Source organism: Sipha flava, unplaced genomic scaffold (assembly GCF_003268045.1).
Source record: "Sipha flava isolate LNK unplaced genomic scaffold, YSA_version1 237_pilon_pilon, whole genome shotgun sequence".
Classification (NCBI taxonomy): Eukaryota; Metazoa; Arthropoda; class Insecta; order Hemiptera; family Aphididae; genus Sipha; species Sipha flava.
In genome coordinates this window covers 370,957-393,378 of record NW_020272879.1, presented here as the reverse complement: position 1 = coordinate 393,378, position 22,422 = coordinate 370,957, and the positions used below count along the sequence as shown (strand labels likewise).

Genomic DNA, 22,422 nt, shown 5'->3' with positions numbered 1-22,422 from the left:
ATGTACGGCGTACGCGCATCTGCGTGCGCGGGAGGAGCCTCTCTCTTGCCCGACCTCGCCATGATTGATGGCCATCCCGAGACACCCGGCGCGTATCTTGTCTGAACGCGCTGCAGCTACCCTTAGGGGGACCGTATACTCTATACGCGCGCGCTCGCACACATGCACGCGTCGTTTGCTCGCACCACCGACGCCGCCATTCCCGGCAACTCGTACGGACGCGCAACTTCCTTTCGGTTGTCGGGCGCGCACCGGTTTTTTTTCCTCCTTCTTCCACCACCAATTGGTTCCTAAATCGGCGCGCTCCATCTGAAATCTAATATCGCCTTCGTCAGGGGGGGGGGGGGGGGGGGGCGACCGAGCAGCCGTTGCACACCCATTATTTCGTCATACGATTACGTTATTTCGTGCAATCACATCGCACATGAGAATGTAACGTGCCGTACGCTTTTACGAATACGCACGCAGACAGGGACTGGTTTATCCGTCATTACCTGTCCAGTAGAGAACAATGTTGTACGGGGGAGCAGTGAGCGTGAGAACGCGTCCGCGTACGATTGTTTATCGTCTCGATTGATGCGTTTGAATTACGTTTTACATACCGACTCGCAACTGCATTATATGCTTTTTTCGCCGCAGTGAAAACTTGCAATGTCCACATTTTTCGGTAATCCTATAGACTCGAAAGGATAAAATTTTAATTTTCAATTGATTCGTATTTTGTTGAAATACGTTGCGAACATTATATTATACGTGTATAATACGGATAGGATTATAGGCAGTATTGGAGCGCGTGCCGAGATATCGAACGAATAAGATTTTAGCTAATAGTTTTGCGTAATATGTGAAATACAATCAAAAATTTACGAACATTGATAGTATTATACATCTTATAAAGCTATGTATATGAATTATACACACTTAAGCACATGAATACCATAGAAAATGCATTTACCTAATAGTTGGTGCATTAATCACTACTTAAACAATTCAAAATTATTTATTTAGTTGAGTTTTCATTATATGTACAGTAATTTAAGTAAAAAAATACATTTAAATTTGGATTATAAAACACATGCAAAGTAGTCATAAGAAACACGAATATTATCAATGGCGAATCGGTACAAGGAAGAGTACAGGTAAAAAAAAACCAGGTGGACCAATCAGTGTGACTCCGTCAGCCATCTTTACCTCTATTCACCTGTACTCCAGGTATTATTACTATTACCAGTAAGGTAATTTATCCAATGACACACATTTTTGAACCCCCTTATAAGAAATGGTTTTTAAATTACAAAAGGAACCCCCGTACGAGGATTCAACATTTATTATATTAGGTTTTTGTATTCAAGATATTTGTATTATACGAACGTATACAAAAGTATTTTTCTTATGCTCAGTCTTTCCGCCTTTTACTAGTTCTCTGTCTTGTTTCCCTTCTGATTCTAAGAAATGTTGTTCAGGTCAAAAGTAACCCTTATATTGACCTTCATTTTATGTAGCCTACTGAAAAAAAGGAAGAATGTTCTTAAAAGAAAGAACGTTGTATTCATAACAAAAATAACCCTCCAAAAATATGAATGCGTATAAATAATACACGTGTATATAATAATAACGTTTATTGTTATAATCAATTTTATTATAAAAAAAAAACATGAAATTTAAATCGATTTTAATTTTGAGTCTTATTAATTATACAAGAAATGTACTCATATAGATTGTGATTATATTTTTTTAGGAGCTATATAATTCGTAAATTTATTTTCCTCAAATAAATCATCATAGAAAGATCCAAAACCATTATTATCGATTTCATGTTTAATTGGAAGAAGAACATTATTTTCTTTTTTTTATTTGAGTTTAAAGTATTTCAATCTTCTTTTGGAATTTCTTCACTTTCATCACTATACTCCACAGTTTCTACTTCATAATATATTTCCTGTTTCTTTTCTTCTTCTTCTTCGACTACAGATCGTTTAGAGTTCGTTTTCTCTTTTAAATCATTATCTTTTTCTGGCTTAATACTCTGTGTTGCTGAGTGTTTAGAATTAGGTGTAGTTGATTTTTTCCCTTTTAATGGTAAATTCTGTGATGAACGTGTAGTTTGGGGTTTAGACACGGTTGTTTTTTTATATTTTAACAATAGTTTCAAAAGTTCGTCACATTCTTTAGATGTGTCTGGTTCTTTTTTTTCCATCAGCTTTAATGCATCTTTTAATGGATTTTTGAGGTGTATATTAAAATAATCTAAAGCAGATTGATTACTGATTATCTTGGATTTTAGATTTTGAAGATCATCTTTTTTAATAAACGAATATTGCTTGGTAATTTTAGTCTCTATTTCTTCCCAAATCTAAATAAATAATTTCAATAAAAATTATTTAAATATTGTAGTGCATAAAATAGTTTTTAATAATATAGGGTGTAATGGATAAAAATCAGTAATTTAATATTAAATATGAATCCGAACTGAATAAAGTTTGGCTGGAACTAGATGCCCGTACTTTAAGTTTGTAAAGACTACCACTATCTATAATGCCCATAGAGCCATATAATTTATTTGAATTATCTGAATCAATGATGTATTTTTAATTTGTACAATACCTTATTTCTTTTATTTTCATTTGAAGTGTAAGTTGAAAACATCTTCGATTTATCATCATTAAAAGATTTAGACGTTGTTATCTATTTTTAAACATAATATGAAAATTATTATTAACATTTTTTTAATTTTATTATTAACCGAATAGATAGTGAGATTGACAAGGAATTATTATTTATTATGTTATTATTTAGACTTTAATTTATGTAATTTTATCTATTCATTCGATATTTTAAGTAAATTTACCTTTTTAATCCTTAATATCTGTCGAAGAAGTAAAGACATCATGATAAACAAGTCAAAAATGATGTAAGTTTCTATAAAGTCTGGTGAAGATACTAAGATAATGTACAGTTACTTACGAAATAATTCAATTAATTAACTACTGATAAAATTTAAAAAAATAATAGCAGACATTTTTGATTAGTTTTGGCTTAGAAATAAAACCATATAGTGTTTATTGATATTTCGTGAAAGATATTTTCTCAAAAATATAATTTTTTTATCTAAGAACTAATTAAACTAATTATTAGACATTTGTATAATATACTATATTTTTTCATTCGCAAATAAAAAAGTATTTAGAAACAAAATAATATATTTGGATTTTAATTATTTAAAACTTATTTATATTCAGTATTTTCTTAGTAATTTATTTATTAACATAAATATAATTCAAAAATTAGAATTTTTGAACCTAAAATGATTTGTTAAATGTGAATGAAATGCTATAGGCAGGGGCGGATCCAGAGCCTTGGTTATGGGGGGGGGGGGAGGAGTAAGTAATAATTTTACAAAATATTATAACAAAAATAAAAAAATAATTTAGTCCGTACAGAAATGTGTGCTACGCAATTCATGTTTTGAACATTATAAAATGAAAATATCATAGTATCATACCATAATATATTTTTTATTAATATAGTTTATTTATAGCCTTATTGGTTCTTCATAATATAGATAGCAGGTACATTGTATACACCGTCATACCTCTATAGCTCTACATACTTGTGCGTGTTGTATAATAGTCCAAATTATGGGTGTATGTAATTTGCGTCAAAAACAACCCCCACAAAAAAATATATATGTAATTTGCTCCACATCTAAAAATTAATTTTGGTAATTTGTGCTACTTTTTAAAGTTGTAATTTGCGCCACATAAAACTAAATAAAAGGGCATTAAGTAATCTACACCATCGTGTACCTACAAAAAATTTAATTTGCGCTATTTGTCACCTTATTAAAATTGTAATTTGCGCCACTTTAAAATTACTAAATCATTTTTTTTAAACAGATTAAAATATTGTATTCTTAACCATTCCATTGGCCAATCAAGTTCACATTAATAGAAAATTGCTTATAGCCTTTGGAAATTCTTCAATTGTTTTTGGTAATGGTGGCACCATTTTTCTACGGCGTTATACATATTTTGTCAAACTAATGATATATCATCGGTAGTATTGGTTTGTAAATGAAATAAATTTTCAGAAAATTCTGTTCGTAATATCTTATTTGGTTTAATATACAGAACTTCCATAGATTTTCTCTTACATCCATTTGAATATATTTTTCTGCGTATACTTGGTTGATCATGCCCGTTAGGTTCATTTACAATTTTAACTATTTATACAATATTTTCTAAAGATGTGTAGATTTTTGCAATGTAAGTTCTGACAATACAAAGCTATCGCATTGAACAATTTTTAGATTCATGAACTATTCGATACGTAACATTTTAAAATAATAATAAATCTTTGTCTCTAATACTTTTAATAATTTCACCGATATTTGTATCCATTACTTATACTTTTATATCATTTTTAAATTTGAAATATAAAATATAAACCCACACGCCATTAATATCGGACTAATTGTAAATATCAATATACTGCTGTTCAAGGCCGTATCTGGCGGGAGGGGTCCAGGGTATCTGGGACAGGGACATTTTCACTACTTTCATATAGAAAAACAAAATATAGGAAAAAAAAATATACTATAATTTATAATATATACAAATATCATTATTATAAATATATATATATAAATATAAATAATAAATGTTGTACATGTGTAATTATTAATTTCTTAGAGTTATTTTCAAGAATTTACCCTCCCCCCCCCCTTCTGAATAGCGGACACCTCTAAATTACGGACAAAATTATGACGGCCTAGAGAGTCCGGTATTTAGAGGTTTCAATGTACATGATTTGGACCCTTCCCGAAAAAAATTTCTAGATACGGCTTTGCTGCTGTTTAATATTATTCAATATTATGACAATTGATAATTTTTATTATATTTGACGTATCTATTCGATTTCGCTTCTACTTATTATTATTAGTAGAACACAACAATAATATATCCAGTACGCATTGGTATTATTGCATTTCCGATGTGTTATCGGTAAATGTATCTGCTGGTAAATTCCAACAATTAAAGTTGAAAGTGTGGCGCAGATTATATGTTCTATTTCGTTTTCTGTTGTAGCACAAATTACCAAAATTAATTTTTAGATGTGGCGCAAAATACATAATTAATTTTTATATTTTGGAGCAAATTACATACGCGCTTAAATGTACCTATTGGTGGCGCAAATTACAAGTAATAAAATTGACTCAAAATACCATCTCTCCATATTATAATATGCATTTTTATTATTAACAATATACATTTTTTTATAAATACGGTACGGGCTTGGGGGCGGCCTCTATCCCCCCCCCTAGAGCCACCCCTGTCTACAAGTGTAAAAAGTTATAACGAAAGAGAAACATCAAATAACTAAAATAGGAACTATTAGTTTGATGTACTATTACAACAATACCTAAAAACTAAAGATATGAAATAAAGTAAAAAAATATATTTACAAATACACTATGTTTAATGTACATAGATTTTTATAATATTTACCGAGTTTTTATTATGGTTGTTATATTTCCATGAGTCTATAGAATCACCATTTAAATTACGTTCAATGCCATTAAAAAGGTATATAGTTGGTAGTGAACACATGCAATTACTTTCTTCACAATAACCATACCCAAATCCTTTATTTGAATAATAACATCTAGCTGCACATCCTAGATTATAGCAACTACGACAAACTAAAATTTAAAAAAATAATTTGTATTGATCCACTTTAATTGAAATTATATTTATATTTAACCTGTATAAACATTAAGCATTAACCAACGTGTGTAACATATTTGGCGATTAGTGTTAGATGTATCTAAACTTATTTATCATGAATAAACATCATGTTGATAACTTAACAACAGTCTTCACTTAATTATAATAATTATTCATTTTGACTAACTTAAACCTAATTTATAAAAATTTTAAAATTTTGCATTTGATGTTCATATTTTTTCTCCAAATGTTACTGTACAACACAAGCAAATATCGTATTATTCTTAGCTATAACTATTAGTTAGCTTTTACTTAAAAATAATTTTCACTCAGAACATAAGAAAATATCAACATAATTGATTTAAATAGACAGTAAATAATATGGTTGACAGATTAATTAAGACCAACGAATGTCTAATGAAATACAATAACTGTATGAAATAATGATAAACAAAAGTAACAGGATTTAAATTAATTACATTTTGAATTGTATATGGATAACTCGTCAATAATTCACGGAAAATATTTCGCACGATTATTGTTCGTAGATATTTGTCAAATATTCATGTGTAAATTGTCCGAATAAAAATTAATTAAGTAATAATTTTAAAATACTACATTAAAATAATTAAATCAATAAATATTCTTATAATCTAAATTATAATTCAGAATAGGCTTAAATGGAAATAGTAACGAATTCCAATAAGTAGTATTGACAATAGTTAAATAGTTGTTATGCATTTTTATAATTGAATATTGTTAGTATTTCCTATAAGTTTTTTTTTTTAAATTCTCATTTTAGATAATTTATTTTACTTGATCCGCAACATACTGCTGGATTTTTAAACTATACATTTTTTCTTTTTTTTGAAGTACTGAAATAAATTTCTAAATTGAAGGATGGTTGGATAAATTATGTGTAGACGAAAAAGTGTTACCTCTTTCCTTCCGTAAATTAAATCACATATACTTAACTGACATGTATGTAAAAATATTATATTAGATTAAAAATTGTCAGGAAAAAAATAACCATGTACATTTTATGCGAACTATTTTCTGCAAACATTTGGCGTTTATCTTCGTATACGAGTACAAATATTGATGAATTTAGTATTCAAAACTATAATTTTTTTATTTATTAATATATTAGGACATTAAGTATTAAGTTAGTTATTATTAATTTTATGAAGTTTCCAATAATAATAAAAAAAATATCTTAATTTAAAATATATAATTTTATTTTGAAATAAAATAAAAATAAATTAGCTCTGTGCTTAAAAAGCATTGCTTACGTGTCACGTTGATAATCAATATAAAACATATAGTTTTTAAAACAAATGATTGAATTGCTTGATTCATAATATTAATGTTTAAAATTAATTTAAGAAATATTTAATACGTTCACAACAAACTCTTTTTAAACATTGTAGCCATATGACTCTTTTTAAAAATTATTTATTTGAAATATGTAATTATAGGTGCCTAATTATATTATGTCTGTCGTTAAAAACATTTGGCGTTTTAAATAATTATATGAATATATTTGTAAACTAGTTAAATTGTATTTTTTTCTGTTATTGTGCAATATATATGTTTAATAACATTGTTTATATATAATTAGGTATAGTCGCATGATACCGTTTTATGTTTCAAAAAGTATTGACCTTGAAAAACCTTAAAATAATGTATTGACTTAATGTGATGGAAACTAAAAAATAAAAATACTACTCACTCACTGATCGCTATTTCTCAATAACTACTTAACGTACGAACTTAAAACTAGAAATAGTGGTTCTTCTAATACTCTAAATATGCAATAAGAAAGGATTTAAAAAAATGTTGCTTTAATATAGATAAATTAATTATAATAATTGACTTACAATACGTATGTACGGTATAGCGGCCCGTGGGTTTCCAGCCATCTTCGACCCACTCTTTTTGTTTGACAATTAGGTGTTTGATACCGGCGCGGCATGTAGATACTAATATTTCCGATAAGTTAATCTATGTATACCTAGTACTCGTATTAGCAACTATCCTATACAGGCTGCGGTAAGGGAGAAACAGTTTTTCTACCCAGAATACCTATGATTAAATCTGATGACCCACAACATTTTTTTAGTATATTCAAAAAGTTTCAGGTGAAGTGTACGATTTCACAAGAGATTACACTTTCATTTTTTTCGTTTTTTCTCTACATTCTAAAAATGATTTACTTGGACGACCAACCATAGAATTTCCTTCACTTTTATTGGAAGATATTTCAGCCAAAGGTAATTTAAATATTGTTTCAAACCAATCATTGTTCTTTTTAATAAATTTGTCAAGTGTCCAATTACATTGATACAATTTTCGTGCAACCATTACTGGAAAATTTAGTTTATTATTTTTAATTTTATCAATATAATTACAACTCTAATTTTCACCAGAATATTTTTCACGAATTTTCGAGAATAATAAATCTCTTGACTGGATATTTTGTGATTTTATAAATCCATTGTTTCTCAAAATCATATAAAGGTCTATATATTTAAATTTTTTTAGATCTTCTTAAAATAGTTTGATTAAATTAGTTAAAGAAAATAATATCAGTAAAATATAATTATTTAGAAAAAAATATATAGTTTATTTTATATAAGTACATATTTTATACTTTTTTATATTAATAGGCTTATGTGATATAATTAATAGATATAGCTTACATAATAATCCAATTAAAAAAATGGAACTCTTGATAAAATTCATTAAGCTCAAATAATATTCATAAATTTACGAATTCGTAAGATTTAAATTTTTTTTTTTTTTGTTAGCTTCTCGGAGATTGAATGTTTATATAATATAAAGGGGCATAAAGAGGCAAACAAAAATATTAAAAAGTTAAAAAATTATATCAATACTTCATCTGAAATCTAGTTTGAAAAAGTAAATTAAGTAAATTTTTATATATTGACTAACATATAAATAAAAAAAAAAATTAAAAAATGTATTTTGATAATTAAATATTATTAATTTATATATATATATATAATAAATCACACTTGCCTTGTTCTTGAGAACTCATTTAACCAAATTTAAAAATTTTACTTAATTTTATTACTTGAACAATATTAAGTATTTCATTTCAATATTGTACAATATTTTATTTGATTTATTACTATAAAATTACGAAACTAGAGCGAACTTGATAAAGGTATAAGTCCGTAAAATGACTGATTTACGAGTTAGCATTCCACACAAAGAAAAATCCTGGATAAGCATACACGTGTTAAATGCACTTATTAATTAATGTTTACGATTCGCAAATATTTTAAAAAGTATTCATAGTTGAACTGATATAGCATACTGTACATAATAACATGTATTTTTTCTATTTTATCAAATTAGAACGACTATAAGACATCGGAAAACATGGAGTGTTTAATTAAGACTTATACACTGTATTTTCGTTTAAAATACATGTACGTTTGATATCTTTCTAGAAATAAGTATTTTTAATTTCAAATATAAAACTAAACATTATAATAATAATTAATAAAAAAAAAAAATTAAATTTTGCTCAGCTTATGATTGACTTAACTTTACCTATATGTAAAATTTACCTAAAATCCGTGAGTAGTATTATTAAAAGGTTAATAAAAATAAAAAAAACTGAAAAAAATTGAAACCCACTATTAGTCTTCAGTGATACCCATGAAATATTAATTTTTCGACAAAAATAGTAACATAGAAAAATAACTTTTCATACATTTATCTGATTGATAATTACTAGGGAACGGATTTATATGTAATAAAAATACATAAATATGTACATATGTATGTAAGTAAAATTTATAAAATATGTACTAAAACCATCCAAATATGTAGGAAAAAAATTTAAAAAAAAAAAAAATAATAATTATTAAATTATCAAAATGATTTGTTGCATTGAATAATTACAATATATTTTAAATTATCAAATATTAAATGTCGCCTATTAGATCTGAAAATATTTTTAAAACGTCTAAATGATCGTTCCACATCAACCTATATCGGTTGATTTAAGCATATTTGAAGGGCATAATATTAGAAGGCGATAATTCCAAATTTTTAGAAGGGTGTCTGCTACTAATTTTGTCATTAATTGATTTAAAATCAATATGGCCTGAAATTTTTTTCTGTAAAAACATGAATTTTCTTTTTTACTACTTCTCCTATTGGTCCGTTTACGAGTTTTCATTTTGCAATCGTTGATTCGACAATTTGCATACTTTCATTCAAGGACATATTTTTGTTTCTAATTTTTTAATTGTATGTGCAATAAAACTAAAATTCATTAAGATGAAAATTAAATTTGTTTTCAATGTTTCATTTTGCATAATATTTTGAGCTTTTCTAATAGCGATAAAAGTTCTAGATCTAAATTTGAAATAATTTTTTGTATTTTTGTACGAAGAAGACGTATGAATGATGAAATAATAAAATATGTTTAAAAATATTTACAAATTAGTGAAATATGTAAAAATATGTAATTATACCAAAATATGTAAAAATATGTAAAATAAAAGTAGCATCATATTAATAGGAATGATTTAAATCATGAACATTTCTTATCAAATTTTAAATATCTCGTTTTAATAAAAATATGTATTTACATATAAATCCGTTCCCTAATAATTACAATATTTATTTTATTACAATAATTTTTATTTTAAATTATACGAATGTTTTTAATCATTGATTATACCATATATGAAGGAAAAGTCTAATATATTTTTATTTTATAAATATGGTGTGAATATAATTGTAATGAACATAACTTTATATTAAATTATGAATATAAAATTAAGACTGACAACTTACGTATCCCAATGAATATTCATAAACGTCCAAATTGTTATGATATTCTGTATGTAATTGAGTAATGAAACAAAATACACATTTATTCTGGCATACAACATAATATACAAATTGTATATTGAGTTGTATTTAAAATGCCTTTTATAGTGATAAAAGACATTTTATGATCTACAATTCGAAAAACATTAATAACTTTGAACCTAAATGTATAAACATACATTAATTAAATTATATTAATTTAGATTAATAAAGGAAATACTTGATATATAATTATTTTATAAAGTATTTCGATAAAACATCTGATTATGGAGGTCAGTAAATTAACGAATCAGCCAACTGGCTAATATACTTTTTAAGTATAATGTAAATTAAAGATTGTTTACAACTGATGTGGTAAATTCGATAACGGTCGAAAAATTGCAATCCATAATAAAATAGGGTAAGATTGAGACATGCATGCAAAAATAAGGATGTTCAAGGTATATTGCATGGTAGTAAACAGGACTCGAAAAAAATTATAAGGTGCCTAGTAGCTACTGCACGATGAAGTGGCCGTTGATATCTTCGAATCGACATATGTACGCGGTGTTGTCTGCGAAAAATCCGTCGACCGTTTTCGCAATTGTTTCTTCGTCTGAAAAATTCAACGAAAAAAACCAGCCGTTAACGAAGTCCACATAATCACATCTAGATCGTTGTCATGGTTCGCTTTGACCAGCCCAACGATTACAAGGGACGATTCGTGCACCTACGTATTATTGTTGGTGGTATCCTCGTTGTGCGGCGGGAGAGGAGGCATAAAGGTCGTATTTGCGTATTCGATTGGGGAGGAGGACGTGAATAAAATGTATAAAAGTTACTTGGGTCGTAGGTGTGGAAGCTGAAATTTTTCGATACGAGTTCCGCGAGGACCTTGAACATGGTCTTCGTGATTCGTCCGGCATCGTAGTACGGTTTCATACGAGCCACGACCATTCGCACGATTCTTTTGAAGGATACGGACCGCTCCTCGGGCTCGGACAGTTCGAAAGCGTGTTGCGTTCCGGTGGTGTCTCGGAAGAACCGGTCGAGCATTTCGTCCACGCGGACCCGCAACTCTTCGGGCAACTCCTTCAGCCGCCTCCGGAATTCATACGCCTCGGCCACGCGGTCGCTTTTCACTGGGCTCGCGAGTACGGTGTCAACGATGCGAGGTCGCATGGTGGTTGGGTCGATGCACGCGGCAGGGATTGCCGATCTCTGGCGGATACCCGTGCGCCTGTACTTGTCGACGGCGATCGCGAATATTCCGTTTTCATCGTACGAATCTGCGAAAATATTAGGTGCTGTTGGACGCGCGACGAACAGTTAACGGTGTTTCGCATGACCATTTAAGATCGAAAGATTAAATCGTCAAAATCACGTGATGTCTACAATAATAGGTGTAATTAGAGGGGAGCTGAAGGGGCTAAGCTCCATCAAAAACATCTAAAGCTCCACAAAAACCATGCAGACCTTTATATTATTAAATTAATAAAAAAAAAATATATGTGATTACTACTGAAAAAATGAAATTATTTTTTTATTCTTAAGTTTTATTTGCCTTTCAATAAGCACATTTTTTATAGAAGGTGAAGGGTGGAAAAAGTTTCTGAGAGACATTGATTGAAAAATATATGGATGGTGCTGAAGCCCCCTCCCATATTTTTTACTCTAATTGCGCATAAGTCTACAATTGTACACGATCAAACACGTTTTGCTTGACGTATGTTCGCGCAGTAGCGCACAACTCTGATTACCGAATGCGATTCGCGTTTCCGGGATCCCTTCTTCACTGGCCACGGTAACAACGGACGGGACATTAAATTCATCAGAACTATTTACAGTTTCCGTGCATTCGTCAGATAGTTCAACATATATCGGTAGTCCCTTCGCGCACGAAGACCCGGGATCGGCCATCGCCGTCGCGTTTCTTTCTGCAGGAATTTCTTTTTTTTGCAGATCGATGTTCGCGTTGAGGATAACCGCCTTCAGTGCGCTATGCATCGATCCGTTATTTGTACTCGTTTTTACGTCATTGATCTGTGAATATTATAAACAATGTTCACCCTATTGTTTTTATTATTTAAACTGGTATGCATAATTGATTTTGTGTCAATGGAGTTTCGTGTCAAAATTGTAAGTTTTCGGTGTTCTTATGACTACAAACGATTGATGTTCAATACTTTCCCCCGGTTCCGTTCACGTACGTGAATCGGATTCGGGAAATTAACATTATCAGTTTCTAACCATGGTCGAAAACTACAGTTGAAAAAAAACGTACGATGCGCGCCATTCCTTCGCGGTATAAATTGGCCACCATGCAATTCCTGATCGCGTTCTTCTCCATCTCGGCCATGCACGTGTTGATGTAGCTCTCAATCAGCTGGTCAACGTGGCATCCCTGAATCAACGCACCAAGGTTTTGAGCCAGTGTTTCGTGCAGCCTTTTCAAATATTCTCCTCTCACCATATCGCACAGTCCAAAGCCCATGATTTCAGGATCCATATCCATTGGCGTGGCCGGCAAATCCAAATTCCAGACGTTGGTCATCATGGTTAATTATTGGTTTGCTTCCGTAAATATTATTATACAATTATAACTTTATATTCTATCGTTATAGTGGATAACGGTATTGAAAAATATGCCTTGAGCAAATGTCAAAAGTAAATTTTCAACGTAAACGACTGTCAAACGCGAATGACTAATTTCAATTCGGAAACTTTGTTAGGAAATGGTTTTCCGACTTATACACCATTAACAACCAGATTGTTATATGTCCATCTGATGATTCATGTGCTGGCTAAAATTTTTCTAAAATAAATAAACATTATATTCGTGTAAAATTTTTTTTTTAATCACAGAGAAAGTAATAACACAATCTATTCATTGCTTCGCAATAATAATATATCTATGTGTATTCCATTTTTTTCTTCGGCCCTTTAGAGATCTGTTTCTTAAAACGTAACAACACTAGATCAAAAATAATACATATAAATTACAAATAATGATAAATTTATTTGAAAGTTTATAAACAATGAATAATATAAAACATCAGTGGCAATTATCACAATTATATGTTTAATATACGACTATCATAAATATAATGAAAACAATGGATATATCAAAAACATGTGAATGAAATTTACAAAATCAATAATTTACTTTAATAAATTATTCAAAAACTTCCCTGTAAACTACATTTGATGTTTTTCCTCCTAATGCCAAAATAACTTTAATTGATGGTTTGTTACCACATAAAATTGTTCATGAGGAAAATAATCTCTGATATCGATTGTTGTTGTCGACGAATATGGATTATGTCGAAGTGACATTCTATCATATCGTCGTTGTTTAACACGTTGAGTGCATTACCTAATTAAGTATAAAATTATGAATACAATTTTTCATTATTTGATTAAAATTAAAATTATTAAAAAAATTGAACTCTAACAATTGTTTACAAACAATTGAAATAATATCATAATGTATAAAAAATATAAAAATAAACCATAAAATATTGAATACATTACAAAAAAGTTTAATTTTAAAAGTTGGTGAAAATTGATAAAACAAGGTTCGAAACACAATCTAGGATGTGTTCATACACGCACATTCAACAAACCTTACCTATGTACATTTTTTTTATCATTTTAACAATATAAGGGCCGATATTTCAACCATCGGTTTTGTCTCGGTTAAGATTTAACGCTCCGTAAGAGAGGAACGCCTGTATTACAAATATCGATAAGGGCCTTACGAATACAGTTAGAGCATCGTTTCTCAACTTTTTTAGTGTCGCGACCCCCAAAATAGGTATAAAATATAGTCAATCACTTCGCGACCACCCCTCCATCTAGGTTAGGTAAAAATTTAAACAGTAAAAATATCCTATCATTAACCAAACGAAATATAACATTTTAAATACCAATTTATAAATACCATATCTAGTAACTTAAGCTTATCAAGTTTGAAAGTTATGTATCGGGTCGTTGGGAATTTCCATTAGTGGAGTAGTGCCCGTTTTATTGATGAGGTATCTACATTTAATCGACTGCTTATTATTGTTATTTTTAATATTATTTTTGTATGTTATGAAACGATTAATTTATCGACGACAGTCGCGCGTCGCTCGTGTTGTAATGTAAAAATGTAAACTTAAAAAGTCCTATTCTTGATCGTGTTTTTGATACCATGAAAACACATTTAAGAGAATTGAAAATTCAACTACTCGAATATTTCTCGTGTAACGACAATGACTTCTCAAATAGATAGGTTCTTAATCCATTTGATGAAAATATTGTTGCAGTTGCCAAATTATCAGTTGAGACTCACAACCAACTGATAGAATTATCAGCTGATAAGAAATTACAGCTACGATTTGGATTTCAAGATTTAAATAAGGTTTGGATTGCCCGGAAAAATAAATATGGAAGTTAGGTAACAGAGGCATTGAAAATTTTGATTCCGTTAGCTACTTCTTATTTATGCGAAAAAGGATTCTCATCCATGGTGGCAATAAAAACTAAGTACAGAAATCGTTTGTTATCACTAGAAAATAACTTACTTTTATGTGTTTCAGATGTTGAACCACAAATTAAGCAACTTTTAAATGTAAAACAAATTCAAAGATCACACTAATTATTTATTTAAAATTATTTAAAAAGTCTTAAATATTTAAATAAAAAGGTACATTTTGTAAATCAGCGTTTTATTATTTTTGACCTGCGCGACCCCAAGTCAAGGTGTTCGCGAACCTTCTGGGGGTCGTGACCCCCTGGTTGAGAAACGCTGAGTTAGAGTAATAAGAATTAGTTACACTTCCGTTGAATGTCGGGCGGTTAAAATATCATTACAGTCTGTAATATCCATATTAATACATCGTTCACCGCAATAAGTATTTTCATATTTTATTAGTGTTGTTATCAATCCCGATACACTACATAGTCCCGATGCTGTTCACCGTTAACCATGCAGTCAGTATCGGTCCGAGTAAAAATAGTACACGAGGCAAAATCAAATTTACCCGCCTCTAAAAAAAAAATGAGCTCTTGTTTTAACTTAGCCCCTCTCCTATTTTTTATGTAACATATCTATATAATAGTATAATGGTTAAATATACACTGCCGCGGTGGCGGTGGCGATATCAAAATCGCAGACCTGAACACATTGCGGCGGTAGCGGTGGCAATTTTTATCCAGTATAAACATAATATATTTATATATTACATTCAATAATTGTATAATTAATTAGTAATCGCAAAACTTTCACCCATATCACCCAAAGCTATCAATGTACCAGGATTTACCTACAGCGACGCAAAAAAATATATAAAAAATCTTTATGCCATAAAGTGGCAACGATATTGGTCAAATCAATCAACCAAACTCAATGAAATTAAAAAATCAATTCTCCCATGGCCTCCTCCTCCCGGTTGTTCCAGACGACAAGAAACAATTTTAAACCGCCTAAGAAACGGCCATTCATTACTAACCCACTGCCACCTTATGACAAGAGAGGATCCCCCCAACTGTACTACCTGCGGTGTCCAACTCACCATCAAGCACATCTTCACAGAATGCAGAAATAACCAGCAAGAACGTATGATAACCCTTGGAGCCACCCACTTATATGAAATCTTCAGCCCGGAACCAACCGCAACTCAAAAACTATTTATTTTCCTAAAAAAATCTACCTTATTCAAAGAAATATAACTTTATATTGTATAAAATCATGTAAATATGTAACTATGTAATTTATTTAAGTCACTGTCTGACCAATGGCCATAGCTGCCGCGGTCTTTTTGTTCTTTTAATAAAAAAAAAAAAATTAATTAGTAAATTCCTATGCCATTGATAAATTGACGATTTATCTATATAGTACGTTAGTACTATATTAAGTACTTATACTATTGTACATATTATATTCATTATATATATATATATATAATATTGTATTGATTATTTTTATATGAATTATCTTTAATTAAGTTAAATAATATATTAAACTATAACTTGAATAGTTTCTAGGAAATAATCGAAGTCTAGACTAATATACACCATATATATAAGATAGTATAGGTACTATTAGCATATATTTGATAAGTCAATTGAAAATACCGCTGCATGGTGGCGGTGAAATCTAGCATGCTGCGGTTTTTATAAATATCGTAGCGGCGATATTTTACCGCGGCCGAATTACCGCTGCAGCGTGCGGACTCCCATTACAATACGTGTGTATAAATTTAACGCCACCGCCACCGCGGCAGTGTGTGAGGACCTTTACTTTTTTGTTATAATAAAAAAATTGGAGGTCTAGCAAACAAATTTCCAACGTTCAAGAATAAGGACCAACCTAATAAATAGTGTATTCAACGATAAAGGTAACACGAAATATTTTCAACGCATCACCTTGTATTTAATTAGGTTTTTTTTTATCTGTAAAAAGACTTGCATTTACACTTATTTTTTAAAAATTCAAATTTTTAACATTTTTTCCTCGTTCATGCGCAATAAAACAAATAGCAACATCTATTGTTGAGTTCATATTTGGATTATATTAATTTTTTTAAACAACTTTGACTTAAACAGTTTTGTTCTAGTTTCAGATATCTTTTATTTATCAGGGTGGTACTGGTAAACAGGTACACAAAATATTCTTACTAATTAATAAACAGAAAGTGTTAGGGCAATCACTTATGCATGTGTATTATTAACTATATTGACTACAGCCCGTAGAAAGTTCGAGAATTTTCCAGAATTTTTTAAAGAGTACTAACCGACCTGTCATGGTTTCATCCGTGTTTGTTTATTTAATTTGCCTTCTGACGATGATATATAGAATTTTTTAATCAAATTCTATCATTTAATAATATCGGCAAGTTAATATAAAAAACGGTTAATGTAAACGTGTTGAAATGCTTCTAGCGGGATTAATGACAAAAATATTTTATTAAAAATGAATACAGATACAAAAGAAATGCTGAGTAATTTATGGCTGATAAAGAATTTTATAAAACTTCTGAGTATATGATTTTTTTTGTTTTAGCTCCTGTTGAAATTAAAATCATAAGATTTGCAAGTATGGAAATGTATAACTCGTGGTTGTAAATCTTATTTTAAGCGAAATAGTATTGGCGAAATGTTTGATGAACATCTGGAACACACCCACTTACATTTAAATGACAATGTAATAAGGAGGAGGAAATAAGTAGTAATTTAAAGCGTAAAGCTCAAGAAAATTTGCATGAAAAGCCCGCGAAACTTCTTCAAACTCAACTTGAACCGAACGATTTAAATGTGTTGACGACACAAGATATCAATACTATTTAAAAATCTGTATACTATGTTCGTTCAAAATCTTTACTAAAATTACCAAAATCAACAGAAGAAGCTCAAGATAGTTTAGACAAAATTAATATTACAACTTTGGCGGGTGAGAATTTTTTATTTTTTAACGATAAAGCGTCAAATATTGTTATTCTTACATGTAACACCAATTTAAATATTCTTAAGGAAAACCGATGTATATATGTTGATGGCACCTTCAAATTTTTTTATCAAATATTCACCATTCATGTTTTACATAACGGACATTATCTTCCCCTTATTTACTGTTTTTTACCAAATAACACCTCAGTAACCTACAGAAAAGCTTTTTCAGCATTGTGTGATCACTTAAATCCACAAGTTGTTTTCGTAGATTTTGAGGAAGCTATTCACATTGGATTGCGAAAAACGCGGCCATCGGTTAACATAAAGGAGTATAGATTCCATTTGGGTCAAAGTTGGTTGCGGATGATTTAGTCAGTGGGACTTGCTTCAGAATTCAGAGACAAAGATTCTGGAATCGGAAGAGCGTTGTATTATTTATTTGGCCTTCCTTACTTGCCACCGTCAGACGTCTTAGATTGTTTTACAGATGATTTAATGGCTATCAAACCCATAGATGATAAAATAGACAAAGTTTTCGACTATATTTTTGAAAATTACATAACTTCAGATAGTCGTTTCCCTCCCAAAATGTGGGCTGAGTGTTCATCTGCTCTTTGACCACAAATGGATGTGAAGCGTTCCACAATAAATTCAACAAATAATTCAATACTACACACCCAAATATTTTTAAGGTTATTGACATACTAATCAATATACAATCTGAAATGCAAATTAAAACTCGAAGTTATTTTAATACACCAAGATCGAAAAAAAAGCAAGAGTTCGTCGAAGAAATCATTTGCGAGTTTTCATCAAATAAAAATCATGCATAGACTATATAAAAAAATTGTGCTTAACAAATTTACCCGATATACGATTTTTTTAATATTTTTATTTATACATTTTTTAAATATTTTTTTAACGTTAAAAATTTAAAATGTAATATTATACTATACGCTTTTTTTTATATAATTTTAATAATTTACATAGTGTACACAAAGACATTTTTAACCACACCTCTTTTGAGATTAGTCCTAAGTCTGTATAAAGTGGAAAGGAATTTGTGGTGTACAAAACCGGAGCCGTTTAGGAATTTATCTGTTCATTAGATCTTTTTGGACGGGAGCCGTTTGGGAATTGACCTTTTTGTAAAACAAGAGCCGATTAGAGAAACGGGAGCCGAATGGGCTACGACCTAAATTTAGCTAGATGTATTATCAGCTTATCGCCCATCAGGATGTAAAGTAGTAATTGCACAGTATTAAATTATCAGAGTACGACCTATAATTTCAAACAGGTTTTTATTTTATATTGGCGACGTTTTTATAAAGACTAATTTATTAACAAATATATTTTGAAATATACTCAAAATCCGACATTTTTATGAAACATTAATAAAAAAAAATATATATAGCAAGTAAAATGCAGTAAAATGCAATTTTATTTTAAAATATGCATATTTATGTAATAAACCTTAAAATATGCAAACTAAAATTTCATTTTTGAAATCGTCAGGTGGTGATTCAAATTTGTAGTTCATCCAGCAACTTTTTGATGCACTCATTAAGAACATGCTAATGCATAAATTTCCGGGCCCTAGTGATCACTATTTACCATTAATTGTGACAGGCAGGGTTTCCGAACGGAATGTAAAAAAACTGTTAAAGAACATTATTGTTATTCATAAACCAAAATATAACGGTACAAAACTAATTATTTAATTTAGTTTATTGGTCCTTCATATGAAATAACTATATAAACTATTAAGTTCACTGACTTTTTTCATGAAAAACGTTTTAATCTTAAAAAAGTTTTTTAAAAAATTGACATGAGAAGTGCCATAACCTATCAAGTTCTTTGAACAATTGCTAGAAAAATGTTATAACTTATTAAGTTCTTTTAACAATTACACGAAGAACGTAATAAGCTAACACGTTCTTCAAACTTTTAACATATTTAACAACACAAACTAAACCGTTTTTCGAACTTTGAAAATAACAAAATTATTTTTTTTAACTATTTTGAATTTAAAATTATTTAAGAATAATTAATACTTTAATATGAAAATTTGAATTACATCTAATCCTGTCTTTATTAATAACTAAGATAAGGATTAAAAATATACCCCAACAGCATAATGTGACTTTGAAAGAACTAAAGAAGCTGTAGCCAAAATAAATCCAATAGCCGATCATTTATTATTGACAATATAAGAGGATATAATATTATGATGATAATATAGGTAATAAGTTATTATGAGTAATAATATAGTAGTATATTCATATTCTTGAGAGATTCCAAATTTTTTGGTAATCTCAACATCTTCACAAATCTCCGTGATTTGTTTATAGTTGATTCTATACTTTATATTTTAAATACATTTAAAATCGATAGTTGTAAAGTATGAGCAGCACATCGCCTACTCCTCCGATGTATTGACTGCTGCACCCAAATCGTTGAAGATTGATGGTAATGTCTCTTGATTATTTTCATTTTCTTGTTCATTCAAGAACATTCAGAAACATTGTTACTGTTTTCTTCGTCTATGTGAACTTGGTCATCTTCAAAATTGTGTTCATTTTCAGAACGTTCAAGAAATAGAAACGTTATTCAAGAACGTATAACTTTAAAGCATTCGATAACATATGATTGTAAAACGTTCTTCTAATTAAATGTTCAAGAACTTAATATTTCGAAATGTTCTTCTAATTAAATTTACAAGAATGAATAACTTAACAACGTTTATTAGGTCTACCATTCAAGAACTTTAATTTTTTTTACGTTTTTTGGGCGAACATTTCAAAAAACATTAACAATTTTAACGTTTTTCTAGTAAAATTTTCGGTGAGCCATTTAGTTTACAACGTTAAAATTTAAAATAGAGATGTTAAGTTCGTGAACGAATAGTTCGTTTGAACTATTCACTTTGATGAACTATTCTGAACTGTTTCAGTACCTGTAACTTAATAGTTCACTGTTCGAAAAAAATTGGTAGCATTGTAGAAATGAAATAGTTCGCGAACTTCTTTAAAAATTCTCTGTGGTTCGTTGTTCGAAATCCTGTAAATGGTAAACAGCCGTTTACAATTAGATAACAAATACTTAATTGCCCATAAGTAGTGTGAACTACTGCTGAACTGTGTACTGCTATACTAATAGTGATAAAACGAATAGTTCATTGCCAAACAATATCAGTATGATCAATAAAATAGTGAACTACGTGAACTTAAGAATAATTCATTTGAACTATTCACTTGAATGAACTATTCACAGAAATGAACTAAACTTTCCATCTCTAATCTAAAACCGTTTGTTGAACATAGCTTGATTTAACGTTTATCATAAATAAAGTTCAAAAACAAATTATGGAACTGAATTAAAAATTAACGGTTAAGCCGGGTTCAAACTACACCGTGACGTGTATTTTACCAGACCGTGTGTTTGGAAAATGTGTGATACCAATCAGTGGCGTAGCCAGGATTTTTAAATGGGGGGGGCTAACCACTTTTTTTTGGATAAGTAAGGTAAGAGAGGATATGAGAATTCACCCTTAACCCCACCCCAACCATCTACCACCAAGTTTCTAAACTTTCAAGGATTTTAGTATAGTTTTAAAAATATTTATTAATATATAATTTATAATAATAATAATAATTTAGTTTCAGTGTTCAGTCACTTGCTCCACTCTGACAGCTGCATTCTCTTAGGCGAATTTCTGGCAAATTCAGTTATTATTTCACTTTCATGGAATTGCTCTTTTTTATTTATATTAGCCATAGCTAACCCATTCAGTCTGTTTTCCGACATGGTGCTTCTTAAAAAAATTTTTAAGCGATTAAGTGCTGAAAACGTTCTTTCCGGAGTGAAAGAGGTAACTGGTAACGTGGCGAATAATTGTAAAAGTATTTTAATGTTAGGTCGAAGATTGGTGCGATGAGAGAGTGAATCAAGAGCAGAATTCGGTTTTGGAATAGTATTTTGACTCCATTGTTGTCCCCATATGAACAGGTCAGCTCTGATTGTAGATGAAGTATCATCATGGAGATCTTGGACTTATATTTTAGCAGCTTTTATAATATTTTTATCGTCATACATATTTAAATTGGCCGGAATAAGTCCTTCAAGTGGCATAACATCAATAAGCCTTTGATTAAAAGAGCATTGATTCTATTAAATAGTCAAGATACATTATACATATAAACACGGCCCATGGGGGAAGCTATAGCCCCCTTAGCCCCCCCTTGGCTACGCCACTGATACCAATATATATCTTATGATGATGCTATCAAATTTTGGTTACATATTTTCGCAGTTTTTTTTATTAAATATGAAATATTTTCATAAGTTTCAATAAATAATAACTGATGAATATTAAATTACATAATAAACAGTATGTATTGTATAATAT

The 22,422-nt window shown here is 29.8% G+C and overlaps 1 protein-coding gene across 2 annotated transcripts; it reads right to left on the bottom strand.

Moving 5' to 3' along the window:
• Positions 1 to 1,695: 1,695 nt before the first annotated feature.
• On the bottom strand, positions 1,696 to 7,100 carry LOC112683942. Of its 2 annotated transcripts, none has more exons than XM_025555195.1 (4): positions 7,019 to 7,100; positions 5,508 to 5,701; positions 2,605 to 2,685; positions 1,696 to 2,353 (listed from the first exon to the last, which is right to left on the bottom strand). In XM_025555195.1, the coding sequence occupies exons 1-4, from the start codon at positions 7,083 to 7,085 to the stop codon at positions 1,871 to 1,873; spliced, it is 825 nt and encodes a 274-aa protein (XP_025410980.1). In that variant the 5' UTR covers positions 7,086 to 7,100; the 3' UTR covers positions 1,696 to 1,870. The 2 variants fall into 2 exon arrangements, with proteins under 2 accessions (XP_025410980.1, XP_025410981.1); XM_025555196.1 differs by lacking the exon at positions 7,019 to 7,100 and adding an exon at positions 5,764 to 5,843.
• Between the last annotated feature and the right edge of the window lie 15,322 nt (positions 7,101 to 22,422).

What these genes read in the sequence shown, in the direction of transcription:
- LOC112683942 (XM_025555195.1), bottom strand. Translation starts at nt 7,085, where the DNA reads ATGAATCAAGCAATTCAATCATTTGTTTTAAAAACTATATGTTTTATA. An exon ending in ACAACCATAATAAAAACTCG is followed by an intron (nt 2,686 to 5,507) that starts GTAAATATTATA and finishes GTTTAAAAATAG; the next exon opens with ATAACAACGTCTAAATCTTT. An exon ending in ATGAAAATAAAAGAAATAAG is followed by an intron (nt 2,354 to 2,604) that starts GTATTGTACAAA and finishes TTATTTATTTAG; the next exon opens with ATTTGGGAAGAAATAGAGAC.